Source organism: Chroicocephalus ridibundus, chromosome 4 (genome assembly GCF_963924245.1).
Source record: "Chroicocephalus ridibundus chromosome 4, bChrRid1.1, whole genome shotgun sequence".
NCBI lineage: Eukaryota > Metazoa > Chordata > Aves > Charadriiformes > Laridae > Chroicocephalus > Chroicocephalus ridibundus.
In genome coordinates this window covers 42854353-42870052 of record NC_086287.1, presented here as the reverse complement: position 1 = coordinate 42870052, position 15700 = coordinate 42854353, and the positions used below count along the sequence as shown (strand labels likewise).

Genomic DNA, 15700 nt, shown 5'->3' with positions numbered 1-15700 from the left:
ATTTCACTGATAAATCTGGGGCCCTTAGGAGGGAAGGATTAAGCTCACTGCACTGCCTGCTGTCCTATCATTATTCTAAGGTATTGTCTGGTGGACAAGTTTCTAGCTGTGTTGGAGGAAGCTGCTGCATCTGGGGTTTGGCAGGGGGTGATATAATTAGCTATAAATAAGAAATGATAAAAAAAAGTGTATTAATTGGGATTTTGATATGATATCAGCCATTCTGTAAATACGACAGAGTTCGGTGACAGGGAGTACAGAGAGCCAAACCGAACTTTATAGCACTCTTCCATCCTTGCTTTCTCTGAGACATGGCTTCAGCTCGCTGCGCCTTGCAGACTTGTAAATTTTGGAACATTTGTTCCCAGAGGAGCATTAGTCTGTTATAACTGATAGATTCAAAGAAAATATCATTTACGCAGCTTGAAGAGGTATCCTCAAAGTCACTTACAACTCTGCCTCTCCTTTTTCTTACAAGTGAGCAGTGACAATGTGATAGTGGAATATCACAGTAAAACAGAGTTTTATTAGCAGTAGTTCCATAAAATCAAAAACAAACCTGTGCGTCTTCATATGTGTATCTCCCTGGGTCTTTGACATTTTGGCTTGTTTTCTCGTAGCTGTGGGAATCCAGGTTGATAGCACTTTGGGCCCCGGGAGCTAGAAACTCTTGCCAGATTTCCTCCACTCTAGTGGTTACGTCCTGTAAAGGTTGTTTCTTGAGATCTTGGACAGCCAACCAAAACCTGTGCTAGGCAAAAATTGAAAGGGGAGAAAAAAGAAAAAGAGAGAAATCTAGGTAAGACTTTATGGATAAGCCTGGGCAGCGTCCCAAAGCACAGACGTAGCACCTAACCCCGCATCTAGCTGAATTCACAGAAGACTCTCCATTTAGCACGATTTCAGGGGAAGGTGTGATATACTTTTACATCAAACCCTTACACTGTGGCTAGGATCAGAACAGCGACTTTAGGAAGTGACACGTTCTCATTCAAACCACCCCTCCAGAAGTGTGACATTAGGCATGCAACCAGGAAACCTCTGGAGCTGATGCAGCTGGAGGAGGGGAGGGGGCTCTGCCTCCCACATCATCATCTGGAGGGGATGCAAAATGCAGAACAAACTTACTGTTCATATCATTTCCAGGGTAGAGTTGTAGCACTGGCACTTAGAGGAATCTTTTTTTTTTTTTTAACTTGTAAACTGACCAGCATCTGACCAGACGGATGCCATGGGAAGAGATCAATAGAGAACAATATAGAATTGTTATGCCCATACTCCAATTTTACTGGGAAATTTTCTTGACTAGACCACACTCATGGACTAAAATAAGTTCATAAACATTGAGAACATAATCTCTTCGATGGCCAAGAGCATAATCCACATCTCAATCTGCGAAACAAATATCCATGGAATGTTTTTAAAAGCGTGCCATGCGTTATCTTTTACCCTGGGGAAAAAGAAGGGTATTTTGTTGGTGTTGATGGTTTTGTTTATCTTTGACAGAAATGTGCTCGTTCAGGTGATTAGTTCAGAAGACGCATGGCACCCAGTTGCCTTTTGGTTTGGCCAGCTCAGCCTTCTTGCAAGAAGATATTCTCCGCAGCCTCTGGCCTGGCTATCCATGTCCTGTGACCCAGCTGAGTGGGTACAATAGTGCTCTGCAGGGAGCACGGAGGGATACAGAGCAAACAGGTACAGAAAGGAACCTTTGCACAACAACCAACTTTTTCCTACCCCCCGGCAAAGGAGCCCATGGCTCAGGGACGACAAGGAGGGCAGGGCTTGTCTTGGCCATCCCTGCCATGCACTGTGCAGACTGTGCAGTGGGGACAGGGTTTGTCTGCGTCACTGCTTGTTCAGGGCATCTGCAAGAGCTGCACAACTTGGAAAATCCTGTGTCCCCACCTTGTCATCATGTCACTACTAAATAAACCAGTTGAACTTTAACTGAAAGCCTCATTTCTCACCCCAAATGATTCAACGGTCCCAGCCTGCTGACGCTAAGGCAAATGTTCCCCCATGGTGGAAGGAGGAAAATACAGTCTCTCCCAAACTAAAATCCTGTTGGCAGTGAGGGAAGGCAGATGAGCCAGCAGCATGGTGCGTCCTGTGCTGTTTTTGACCCCCACTTCCTTGCAAGCTGCAGCAGTACCTAACCACCCCAGAAACATCGTAATCAAATGAGGCTGCTAACCCATTTAGCCTGGTCCCCCTACCTGCAATGGAGGGAAACGGCCAGTTTGGAAAAAAAGGACATCTGCACCATGTGCAAGGCCAGCCTAAATCCTCCTTGCTGGCCCCTGTTCCTGCCCTGCCAGGCAGGCACGCCGGGTGAGGATGCTCCCTGCACCCCTGCCTCCAATGTGAGTGGGCCGCATTTGCAGGTACACACGCTTTGTCTCTTGCTCCACTGCCACTAAGTCAGCCCCATCTTGCGCTCTCCCCTGCTGCTACCATCCCTCTCTCTCACCCAAATAACGCGCTTGATCCAACTGCGAAGGCTGTGAGACAGAGCAGGAGGCTGTGTCCCTCTGAGGGGGCTGGCACCCCGTCCAGGCAGGATGCACTGCCCGACCCTACCAGTAGCTCGCAGAGTGACTGCCTGCCCTTTGCAGCGCCACTCCAGACTGCTGCAGGACTGCTGCATGCACGGGGACTAATGCCACCGCCCTGACTCATGCAAGCCACGTGGTCATATTCCTTCATACAGTTTTCCCTGCTCCCTAGCAAGCTGTCAGTAAAACAGACTGGGGTATGCTCAGACACTACACCAGTACCAGCAGAGTCCTACACCGGTGGTGCTCATACAGTGATGTTCAGTTTTATAAACTGAAATAGTTTGGGGCTGGCTGAGGGGTGTGTGTGGTTGGCCCTTTTCCAGCTTCGAGATGGTAAGCGTGCCTGATGTCCTGGCCTTGCTATTTGAACCATAAGCGACCCCCCCAACTTATCACATGCCTGCAGAGTGTAAAGGGTGGCACTCACAGTGCAACGATCTGATGCCATATGTGGCTTTCTTCACTCCGAAAATACTTTATCATTCCATTTCAGATGGGATGGGAACACGTGAACGCAGAAAAGGCATAAAGAGAAAAGATGCTAATCATTCCAGAGTAACTGGGACACTTCAGACAAGCACTTGGCTAGAGAGAACATTTTCTGCTGGCTTATCTTCTGCCCCTGGAGCCGGGGAGGCGGGCTGGGAAAGCACGCTCATGAGAGAACCGGGCACACTGTGAAGTGACAGCTTGCCAGAACAGGAGCACCATCCATTTTAATAACCATTTGGCTCAATCTGAAAACCAACCAACCAGACCAACCTGACACTAACAAGAACAAGCTCTTTTTACTGCAAGCGATTGTGAATTCATGCCCAAGGCTGGATGTCCTCTTCAAGGCAAAGAGGAGTTTTGTCTTGGTAAAAATTTCAAAGTTATTCACTATAGCTGGTATCTGAATATTAAGGAACATCAAAGAGGGGTACCCAGCCCTGCAGCCTCGACTCCAAGGCAAATTCTCCGCCACGAGGAATCATCCTGAAGCCAATGCATAAGCAGGGCTTCCTACGGGATTTATACAGCATTTACAAGAGAGGAGCAGGTATTTCTGTCCAGGAAAAGAGCAGACATACAATAGCTGTGCTGGAATTTGTGCTCAATTATAAAGTGCAAATGTAATCCCTGAGTCAGTACTGCAATTTCTGAAGCACAAGCTCAGCTCCACGCTCACAAGGAGGCAGGAGAAGATCCCACGTTGCCTCCCCCTTTCTCCGTGAGGCAAATCTCCGGTGGACTCCTCTTGCACAGGGCAGTGGAGGAAGGAGATGCCAGCATGTGTCCTCTCCGCAGGTGCCTTATAAGCAGAGCAGGACTGGCATGGGGACTGTCTGCACTGAGGGAACAGCAGCATTGATCACAGGTTTTTTGCCCTTTAGAAAACAGCATGTAAGATCTGGAGAAGGCTGATAATATGGTGTCCTAAACTGTTGTCAGAGGCATAAACCATTCCAGCCTCATCCAGCATGTAATTAAGCTGCTGTCACTCGCAGGAGATATCCCGTAATGGTGCTTTATCCTACGCAGCCCCCTGAAGGCACAGAGAGCTCACGGGCTTCAGCATGCCTGCTCTGCCTCCCTGCAGGGCACTGCAGAGGTGCTCTGGCACTGTGGGCTGCTTTTGGCAGATGCCCCTCAGTGAAAAGCCTGCTAGGGAAGGACAGGGGGTTGCTTCTGAGGTATGCTGTAAAACAGAAATTAATTTTAAAACCCGATCAAGAGGCAAAATATGGATGACTGCAGAGACTGAGAAGAGATTGTCAACATAAGGACAGTGCTGTATCCCCAGCTTGGGGGAGGACATGATACACTTGGCTTCACAGTGAAATCACCAAGTGACTTTCCGAGTTCGAAATATGAGCACACTCCTCTCTCCTTGTCTCCACGTAGCTCTACGTAAATACCTGGTGCACCTCCCATCTCACATCTCTCACCATTCACAATCTTGTTCTCCCTTTCACCAAGAGAAAAAACATCACTTTAACATCACAGTTGGGAGGAGAAATGAATGCAGGCAACAGACATAAATCAACATGCAGTTCAGACGGGGGAAATATTTACATCTGCGTGTTGCTTAACAGCCAGGTCCTTGGTATGGGGAGCTTGGTGTGGTTCAGACCAGTAGAAACCAGTCCTGCATGGGGCACGCTGGGGACAGGGGGCTGCAGCAAGGCAGTGTGCTAAGGGCACGGCAGAGCGCTGGTCCTTCACTAACGCAGCATTTCCAAGGAGACCACAGTGCCGGTGCGAATGATGGCAAACTTCCTCCTGCCCAGCCGGCCTCCCCCTCCCCGTCCATCCTCCTCGCTGTCCGCCCACCCCACGTCCAAACTCTAAGCGCCTCTTTCTGCTGCCATTTCGGGTTTTTTTTGGGGGGGGGGCAGGAAAGGCCTGTCTGTAGTTAGGCAGCACCCGGTTGTTGGGCAGCGAGTAGACAAGATGCCAGCGTGCCCCGAGAGATGCCAGCACCTCACTCCAGTCTCCAAGCGGAGCCCGGGCACAGCTCCCCCCATCCCATCCCATCCCATCCCATCCCATCCCATCCCATCCCATCCCATCCCATCCCATCCCATCCCATCCCATCCCATCCCATCCCATCCCATCCGGGCGGCGGCAGCCACGACACGGCTCCGGCAGCGGGACCGGGACAGGCTGCGGCGCGGAGCTGCGGCGCCCCCTGCTGGCCAGCCGGGGAGCAGCCCCGTCGCCCCAGCGCAGCGCAGCCCAGCCCAGCCCGTCCCCGTGTCACCCCTCGCCCCCCCGGCACTGCCCCTCGCCACCGGCCACCACGGAACAAGAGCTCAGTGCACAGCCCTGTGCCTGCCGTTCTGGCGGCTTCGGGAGAGGCTGGAACCTTCCCCTGCAAACGCTTTTTGTTTTAGAGAGGAGGGGTCTCGGGTGGGTTTTGCTTAATAGATCTGCTCTCCTCAACGTCCAAACTTCTCATTTCCTGATGAAAACTAAAGGAAAAAAAAAACCAAAAAAATCCCCAAAAAAACCCAAACCAACCCAAAACTGGCAACAAGTTTCAGCCATTAGGGGTCATATATGATATAAACACCTTCTGCAGGTAAAATTCTTTTCCAGATAACTTGATTTTCAACATATGTTCACAATAACGCACAAAAGGCCTGCATTTGTGCATTGCAAGCTTCACAGTGCATTCCCATAAAGCATCATGTGTTCTCTATTTAGGTCTATAAACAGGTGTGCAGGCTCCTTTCCCTTCGGGTAAAATTCCCATGTCCCATATTCCCACTTAGCTGTTTCTCTTTCCAGCTGACACTCTTTGAAGTTGGGGGAAAAAAAAAAATAATCCGTCAGTTAGATGAACATCTCAGCAATCTCGAGATGTCTCGTGAGATTTCCAGGTCATAAAAAATGTATAACAACTCTCTGTTGGCTTTTATTTTTTTAATTGAAGCGTGGCATTTTGTCTGCTGTATTTTGGGCACTTCAAAAATCAACAGAGTCAAAACAAATTGTAGATGAAAGATAGCAACGGAGAGGAGAAAGAAAAGAAAGCAAGAAAAAGAGTTAAAATAAAAACAGAGAGAAAAATACCCAACTGACTGACTTTCCTGCTCTCACATAAATAATGGACAGCCAGTAAATAAATAAGTTACAGAGCTCAGACGAGCCCAGGAGACTGGTGGACATGATCCTGCAAGTTTATTAGAACACAGAAACACAGCTGGAAGGAGACCTGGGAGGTCACCGAGTCTAGTCTGCTGCTATCTCTGGCAGTGCCTCGCTCGAGACCCCCACGGGGACCAATTTTTCTCAGCTAGGAAGATATGGAAATACCCCACCACAGCCAACCCCGTGACTTGGGACTTGCGCCACTGGGTGTAAGAGCAGAATTTCTTCCTCTTGCTATACCGCTGAATTACATTAATTTCAAGGCATTCTCAACTGCACACTTCACAAAATCTCTTTTCTAGCACTACCAGGAATTTCTGGGTTTTCCAGCATTCACTTTCTCAGATCTGCCTTGAGGACAACGCAGGGGCCTATGGGACTCCTGCCAGTGTTAATGAAGATCATGCTGACGTTCCCATGAGAGAACACATCCCCACTGCAACAGTTCCCACATCTCTACATAGTTACTGGGAGAAGAGTCCTTAAAAGATATCTGAAATCTAATTTTTCCAGCTAGATGCTGCACCCTCAGAAAGTTCCTTACAGCTTCCCAAGGTTTGGGTGGGATGCATCTCACTTAACTGTAGATGTCTACCGTGCAGACACTGTCATTTGAATCAGTCTCTCCAGGCTTATAGATGGTGGAGAGAGACAGGCACATTACAGTGCAAGTTAGGTGCTTTTAGTTTTGTTTCCACTTAAAGCTGAAAAATCCTTCCCTGGTGATTCACTGACTCCTCTTCAGCTTCTCCTCTCTCACTCTAAAGGGAGCCTGGGTGATACGGAAGAAAGCATGTGCTTCCAAGCTGCCGACTTAGGCGAGAGACAGACACCAACCTTGCTGTTTGGTGTAACTTAAATTTCACTTGCATGTTTAAGCATCCAGCAGTTGCTTTCCCTTCTTCCGCACGCTCCTAATGAGAATTTAGGAGCTTTCTCTGCCACACGTGAACCTGAGGGCCACTTTCTGCTCTCTAGCACCACTGCTAACAATCCATCCTATTCCAGTTTTCCTCATGAATGCTTCTGCCTTTATGTCCTGTTGTTATTTAAAGCTTTAAGCAGGCTTGCTAATCCTGATACAAAATTAGATAATAATGATACCACACAAGCCAATACCATGATAAAGATACCATAAGAATGACAGCAGTGTTACCATATTAACTATAACGATACCGGTGTCTTCCAAAAAGGATGTGGGATTTAACCTCTCTATCCTGATTTGCAGCCTCCCTTTGCTACAAGACATCTCAAAACCAGCAAGATGGCACGTCAGCAGGAGCAGCAGCTCTGACTGACCGAGGAAGGTACGTGCTCGCTTTCTAACAGTGTAACTTTCTCTACCTGCTTGAGCAGGACGAACATGGGGGACACCCTCTAGTCATAAAACCTGCTGGATTTCATTCCTGCAACTGCAGGTATACTTCAGAAAAAAAAAAAACATTTGAGGAGTATTTCAATACAGTATATTAATTTTGTACTTCAGTACTATAATTTAATTGCAAATAAGCACCACTGTACTTAAATGCAGTAAGCACGTACCAGTTCAGTGATAAATTGTCAAGCTCACTTATGTAATAACTTTCAGATTTTTAAAAATGACAAATTTAAAGGTGCATTGACTTTTCACAGTTTTGCTGCTGGCACGCTTTCTCTATTTCTCATCAGATGGGAAAAATATGATGAATATGATTGTCAGTTCCAATGTCGTCTAGAGTCACTTTCTGGGATTTCCCTTTCAGATCTCGCAGGCTAGCAGACTGCACTGAAGTGGCAATTGTTCACAAGCTTTAGTAATGTATTTGGATTTTCTAAGTGAAAAAAAATAATGAAACACAAACTTAAAGGCTGTGCAATCAAGTTCTTAGCTGGTGTAAACTGAGAACAACATCAAACCCGCTGCTACCAGCAAAGGCACCAAACCCAACTGACTGCATGTTCAGTCGACAGCAGATTTCCTCATCCCTAGAGCAGGCACGGCAACCACAAGCTCCCTGTCTGTCTCTGCCAACGACCACTGGGCCTCCTGGAACAGGACTTCCCCCAAAGAAAGCTCGTGAACTGGTCCCTGCACCCACCCATGTGCCGAGATGGCACCAGAGCACCACAATGAAGCCTCTGCACTGTTATTCAGATTGTGTAAAAAAGTGTTTTTTACTGGATGCCACGAATAGCTGGGGCAGTAACATTACTGTTGGAACCTTCTGTGTCTCCAGGACTAAGCAGGGGAAGGAGAAGGTGAGGATCGTTGCAGATATCTGTGAAGTGCCTCTGACCTGCTGTACCTCACTTAAGGAGCGAGGTTAAGGATCCCGCACACAAGAGCACAGACTGGCCCCCTGACACCAACTCAAACCCTCGCCTTCAGCACAGGCCCGTGGCTGCAGCCTGCCCTGCTGCCAGCCACTGTCTTCCTGCTTCTGCACAAATGGATGAACGTGGCACTAAATCTGGCTGTTTGTCATGTGCAGGCAAGACTCCAAACCATAACCTCACCCACTGAGTATCAACCTCTACCTGTTCAAGGCTGCCTCTCAAGGCTGGCACAAGCCCTCTCCTGTTTTCTTTGGATTTTGCAGCACCAAGCAATGAAGCTAGCATTTAAATGCCTGCAAGCCCGAACCCCAATTCCAGTGTTTGCCCCAGCCCTGTTTCAAGCATAAGCCCTGGAACCCAAATTTCTCAGAGCTCACTGTAGTATATTTGCTTCTGCTGTTATGGGACCTGTCGTGGTTTGGCTGTATCTGGCGGATAAGCAATGCATGAGCTCTTCCATGGACCTCACCCTCTCCACTGCAGGAGAGTTGCTTTCCCTTAAATGAACCTCAGGGTTAGCGTTGGAATTAAAGTTAAGATTCAAGACAAGGATGATAAAACCTGTGGCTATATCCTAATTAATGCTAGGACACGCAGAGGACTTGGATCCTTGTAATGTAGGCAGTGCTGGGGGTTTAGCTTAGGGTCTACAGGGGACACCTAGCTAGGCCTCTCTCTGTCAGTGTGAGAAGATACCTGGTATCAATATGGGAAAATGGCTGAATGCATTAGTTCTCGGGTACACAGGGGTGACTAAAGAATCCTAAGGCGCTGAGTTGAGCATTTAGTTTTGTAGCTGGAAGGGCTGAAGAGACAGGCATGCTCTGAAGGATTGCTACGCCAGAATGAAGCACGCTCTTGGTATTTCCAATGTCTTTTCACCAATTCTGCAATGATTCTGTACCTTGGAGCAATGTGCTAGAGCCAGAGATTGGGTTTAGAGCAGTGTTACGGACCAGGCCAGAGGGGCTGGATCTTCTAGGAAAAGTTTTGTCTTCACCTAGTGTTGGTTCACCAAAAAAATGGCAACTTATTACTGCTGCTTATTCCTGCTGTAGTTGAAGTAGCAGAATTGTGCATAATAGATTTACAGACTTTCAGTCTGATGCAGGATCACGTGGGTGTCTACATAATGTCTCATAACATAAGTTTTGTCTTCTTCTCAACATGAGAAGCCAGGTACTTGGAATGCCCACACAGAGAGAGTGCTATTAAGGTGAGAGTCAAGCTTTCAAATAGTTAGGAGGTGCCAGAAGGAGAAGTAGCTGCTGTGAACCCGATTTAGTGAGTGCCAGTACTGCAACAGTTTTTAGCCACGTGATCACCATACTATGTTTCCCTCACACAACCCCTGGCACAAACACACGTGTAAATCTTATATATTGTTAGGGGGCTTAATAGCGATATGCCACACCTCATCACATTACTGCAACGTTGCAAGCCTTTGCATATGATACTTGACAACACTGGCTCTGATAAACACTGCTCCTGAGATTACTTACATAGTTCTTGAACAGGCATCCATAGCAGTGCAAGGGACCAAATCCTGCCATTCTCAACTTTATTCAAACGGGTGTTTTTAGCAGTTCAAGACAGAACAAGCATTGTATTTCACCTATGCAAGACAGTAGGATTAGCCCCATTCATTTAGCTCAAGTCAAAAAAGGTTTCACCTGAGGTTTTCTGAGCTGAATTCTGATTCCAGGAAACGAAGGAACTGGTCTCGTCCTACTGGGTCCTTCAGCACCTCATCCATGGAGAAACCCCATCTTTTCACACGCTGCTGACTGGGTTCTTTGCTGTTTGGAGAGAGAAGGGAAAAAACAGATGGAATGTGCATTTCTGCCTGCTGTCCGAGCAGCTGCTGCTGTTTCTGCTAAGCAGCAAAGGGAGGAAGATTATCAGATGAGGAGATGCTGGTTTTTTCCTCAAGATTTTGCAGAAATAAATCTTAGCAAATAACATTAAAAAAAAAAAGCTATAAAGACTAGGGTCATCATTAAAGCAACTGTACTATCTGGGTGCTACATACACGGCAAAATGAGATAGACAGTGAATTATATGATTTTCAGAGTAACTTCTGTAGGTTTCATATAAAGGACAGCATACCACAGTTGAAAGATTATTTATTATGTACTTCTTATATAACTCATTATGTATCTTACATATCTATACCTTGGGAATTTCTTATATGTCAAGGCATGAATTTGCCAGCAGTGTTCCCTGGGCCTCTGGTGAGCTCCAGAACGTGAGGTGAGCTCCTTGTGTCCCACACAGTGCTGGCTGGTCACTTGGAACTGGCTTCAGATTTTCAGTTCCACATTTGCATTAAAAAAGGCAGTTTCACTAAGAAGCAGTACGGACAAGATTTCTAAAAATGATTACTGGTTTGTGGTCTTTCATTTTTCAGTGCCTCTGATTTTTGGATGCCTAAGTTTTGGAAGACTAAAAAGCATCTCCTTCCTCCCCTCCATGTTAATCAGACTCTTATTTTGTGTCTCAGCTGGGACACTGAGATGCAGAGGCACCCAAAATCACTAACAGCCTTTCTCCTAAATTATTTCTTAACACAATCCCACTTACATAAGCTGTTGTTTGAATTGCCAGACATGTTGCAGAGATGCCTATGGGGAGAGGCAGTGCCTGGGAATCACAATGAGGATCCTACGAGACAGTCCGCATCAGAGCGTAATCTGGGCTCACAAAGTGTTGGAAAGCTTCTGGTGTGATGGCGTCATACTATGAGACAACCATTAAAATACAGCTCAGCTGCTCACATCTGTGACAGTAGAGCCATTGTTAACAGTACATATCTATTAAACTACATGTCTCGTCATGTCCACAGTGATTCCTAATCCTGGAGCCTTAGGGGACAGTGGCGATCTGTGCTGAAGACAAATAAGCCAAAGGGGTAAATAAAATGCCCGCTTTGATTTCCTCTTGGTGTAAAGACTAAGCAAAATTGATGGGCATGTCCTCACTCGAAGCGCAGAGCACTCGGGATGGCTTCTCCTGTGCTCACTCAGGAGCCAGCAGCGCTGCGGACAAGGGCGCAGATGCCAGCCTACTTGTTAAGTGAGCCAGACCAGACACAGGGACACAAAAACCATGTTTGTGCAGAGCTATGCACGAGCTAAGCTCAGGGAATTTCCTGTCGAACCCAGAGATCTGTAGCGTCTCTTCTCAGTGCTGCACAATGCTCTAGCACAAACAAAAAGGCCAAAGCACTGTCTAAAACTGAAGGCTTTCCATGGCGTTTCCAAGTCCTGAGTGCCCTGAAGGATGAACTGCAGTGGCACAGGGCTGTCCAGACTCAGCAGCTGGCCTTACCATTACAAGTGAGACGCCCTTTGTTTTCCTGAGCAAGGGCTCTGCTCTCCTAACTGAGGAAGCAGCTTTGCAGGCAACACAAGGGCTACCGCAGCTCTCGGGGATCATTTAATTATTCATGCAAGTTGCAACTAGATGCAGATGCAGTGAGTTTTCTTACAATAGAGAATAAAATGGCAATACAGAGCTGTTTGTTCTCCAATCTCCCAACAATACAACTTTCTCTTTTTCATCAGCAGGAAAATCACCTTCCTTAACTCTGAAATCATAGCAGAAGCCAAGCATTTATTTTAAATTCCTACGAAGGCCGTGACATTAGGTTAATTGTATCCTTCAGGGACACAGACATCTTTTCTGGGATTTGCAGCTACCTCAACAGATGCAGAAATAATGGATGCCTGGATTGCCTCGTGGGTTGGGGTTCCTCCAGAGAAGTATTTTGCAGGGGCTGTATCTGGTTCTAGCCCTGCTAGGGAGGATAGAGGAAACGAGAGAAACTGACTAAAAAGGAAACCCAAAATACTGAAATTTTGTGAAGAGGGGTAGAGATTACGGAACTAACGGATTTCTGTGACTACCAGAGAAGCAGCTGACAACACCTTTCACATCCCAGACCACATGGGTTTTAAACAGGGAAATAAATTGCTCTTTTCCTGGAACGCTTAGGCTGGTAGCATCTTAAACTTTACATTATTATTCAAGAACAGACAGGATTAGATTTGGCATTCTCCTTTCAAAGATTTGCGGAAGTGAACTCCCAGTTCAGATTTGGTGCCGAACAGCAGCAGCTGAACACCAGGAGAAGCTGCTGAGCACTTGCAGTAGTTGGCCACAAGATGTGAGCGAGCAGCGAAGGTGATACGTGGCATGCTGATGTCATTCAAACCTGCTGCGACAGCTGCTAGGCAAGAGGCAGGCAGGACAATTCTAGCCCCACTACAAGGGCTGTGGATAGCCTGTGATAGCAAAAAATGTAGACACTGGCCAGACTTCCCTTGCAGCAGAATCAGATGGCCAAAAGATAATCCTAATTGCAGTGCTGGGTTTGTTTTTTTGGAGAAACTTTCTGAGGTGCAAGGCATTGGAGGTCCTACAGTCATTCCTCCTTCTTTTCATCTATTAGACACCGTAACAGAGAAAAGCCGAGCTTGGTCACTAACAGGTAAGGCACAAACTCACTTTGTCAGTCTGTTATAATTTTGACCTGCCAAGTCCCACACATTATGCATGAGCTACACTACTCTGGCTCCTGTGCCAAATCCACCTCTGCATAGCGGCCACTGCCCTATAACCCATCCTCTTCTGCCAGTGACATCTTTCATGGGATCCCAGGACAGGAGCACGGCTGGAGCACGGCAGCTGGGGGAGGACCAGAGGGCAGGCTCTCAAAAGGTCAGAGGAGATGCGCTGGAACAAGTATCTCTTAGCAGTATTGTGTATCTGCGGACTCGTAGACCTGAGTCTGTGCCTGCCCTTGACAGGCATGAGAACATCTGTTACCTGACTTACAGAGTACCACACATCACATCATATGGAAGCGGAAGGGCTGAACAATTCACAGAAGAAGTGATAAAGCATAAGCTCCTGTTTAAATTTTAGCTATGTATTTGTATCTTGTAAAGCTACAGACATCCAATTTCCTACCCAAACAGGGCACTAGGAAGAGCATACAAACAAAATGGCAAGACAACTCCAGTATTACTTAAAACTACCAATTCTTACCTCATTTCAATGTCCCACAACGCTGCATCATCACTTATCCAGGGATTGGAAGGCTCAGCAGGAGTTATAAAGGGGTCATATTCCACATACTGCTCTGTGTAGGCTATTAAACTGACAGATATAAGAAAGAAAAAAAAAAGAATCAGGGCCTGGATGCTCAGTCATGTCAGAGAGGTACAGCTTTTAATTTTTATTTTTGTGTGTGTGTGTGTGTATGTGTGTGCTTCTTTTTATTTTTGTAGGGATTGGTCAGCAGAAACTACAGGAGTCCCTTTTCCCAGGAATGGTGCATGCAAGGATTTCTCTGCGAACACCCATCAGCTCACTGCAGTAGTTTCTTCAAGCTCGTCTCTGTCGCGATGCTCACAAAAAGCCCAAAGAGGCAACGACTGGATTACTATGGGAGGGTTTCCCCCAGAGAGCCACGGGATGACTATGAAGCGCATGCCCTCCTCTTCGTTTGTTGCATGTTGCTATGCCCTCTTGCCTTTTTGGTTTTTGCAGACTTTTGCAGCCACTTAACTTGATGCATTATGAGTAACTCATCTAAACAGGGTCATGTGCTGTAGCTAAGAATACACTTAAGTCTTTGGAAGATCACAGTCCTGAGCATGAAAGCTTCAGGCTATAGATTATTTTTTTTTAAGTTGGCATACCATTTAGTCTAATGTCACTATTGTAAAATACTTCAGCAGTACTTTATAACAATTAACTTAGAATGTAGTAAATGATATGCATGTTGGAAAAACACCTGGCCTTTATACTGGCTTGCTTCATGAGGAGTCAGATAAGACCTATAGCCTCTAATCCTCACTAGGATGAGATTCAAAGAGCTTCCTGGAAAAAGGACTGTGTCTGCTTGCATAAGTGATTCAGGAATTCCACTGAGGTTGGGACTAGAGGCGCATTTTTACAAAAGAAAGACAGCATATATGAAATAAATCAAAAGAAATTTGTCCTAGTCTATATTGGAAATACTCTAAGGCACTTTTTAATTTTTTTGCCTAGGTCTGCCAAGTAATTAACTAAGTTAATTGAGTCTCATCATACTGAGCGACTAATCTACTTGCACTGTGATTGTCCATGCTAAACTTTACCTCTGTCTTCCACACCTCAAAAAGGCAGAACAATGAAAAGACCCTGTGAAACAAAGGGTCACAAAAGGCAGAAAGTTCCCCTGACCTGCTCTACAGTAATTATTTCTTTTTGTTTGTCCTAGCTCTTATCATGAGGCATTAAAATCATACACTTTTGTAACCACAGCAGGTTCCCATTGCCCCTCAGGGCACTCAGGGCTGTCTCATCTCATTTCATTAATTACATTTCATGACTGCTGTGGGTCAAGGGTTGGAGGAGGGAGCAGCGTCCAATTTCAGAGAACAGCAGCAATCCCTGAGACATCAATGAGAGAAAGGGTTGGTTAAAAAACACCCCAACAAAAAGGATCAATCAGGAGCTATCTGCTGTGAAACTTGAATTGCTCCTAATAAAATAATAAGAAGGCATCAGAGGTGCTAGTACAAGTACTAGCAAAAATAAAAGGGGAAAAAACTAAATTAAATAAAACAAGGGGGAACTGCTAAACACATTTTGCTGATTCAGTATAATGACAGCAGCAGAATCATTGCCTTATTGTCTAAAGGAGGCTACAGGCGGGGGACTCCTAAGGGAAAGCATTTCTGTCAAAATGCACACCTGGATTTTTGGCCTTTCAGGTGATGCAATGTAATTCTGGTAGAAGAGGTGGTGGGAAGAATTCATCAAAGGGTGCAGAGCTTGCCTTGAGAGCCCGACTGTCTCACAAATGCAAGGGCCCTGCTGAGCCCTCACAAAAACCTTGGGAAGCTGAGAGGATAACACAGATTTGTGACACATTTTCATCTAGGGAGCTGAGATTGCTCAAGTTTTCCCCAGCCATTTCTGTGATGCTACACGTACTGGGATCATACCAACACTGCACAGTGCAGTCAGGGAAAACAGTAGGTATAATATAATGACAGTTTTGCTCAATAGTTCTCAAATCTCATGGCCAAGTCCTAAATCTGACAACGTGCAGGTCCCAACTGGGGAGAAAGGATGTGGAAGAAAGGAGGGGAAGACCGTTTCCAAGGTGTCTGGAGCAGCTGAGGGAT

At 46.3% G+C, this 15700-nt stretch overlaps 1 protein-coding gene across 7 annotated transcripts in view; it reads right to left on the bottom strand.

The window, feature by feature from the left end:
* Nucleotides 1-15700, bottom strand: part of RGS6 (regulator of G protein signaling 6) — a 292576-nt gene that overhangs the window by 45526 nt on the left and 231350 nt on the right. For all 7 annotated transcript variants that reach the window (XM_063331466.1, XM_063331460.1, XM_063331463.1 and 4 more), the window contains 3 exons: nt 13569-13679; nt 10190-10315; nt 560-746 (listed from right to left, as the gene is read on the bottom strand). In XM_063331466.1, the coding sequence (XP_063187536.1) occupies nt 560-746; nt 10190-10315; nt 13569-13679 (424 nt within the window). The remainder of the gene's footprint in view (nt 1-559; nt 747-10189; nt 10316-13568; nt 13680-15700) is intronic.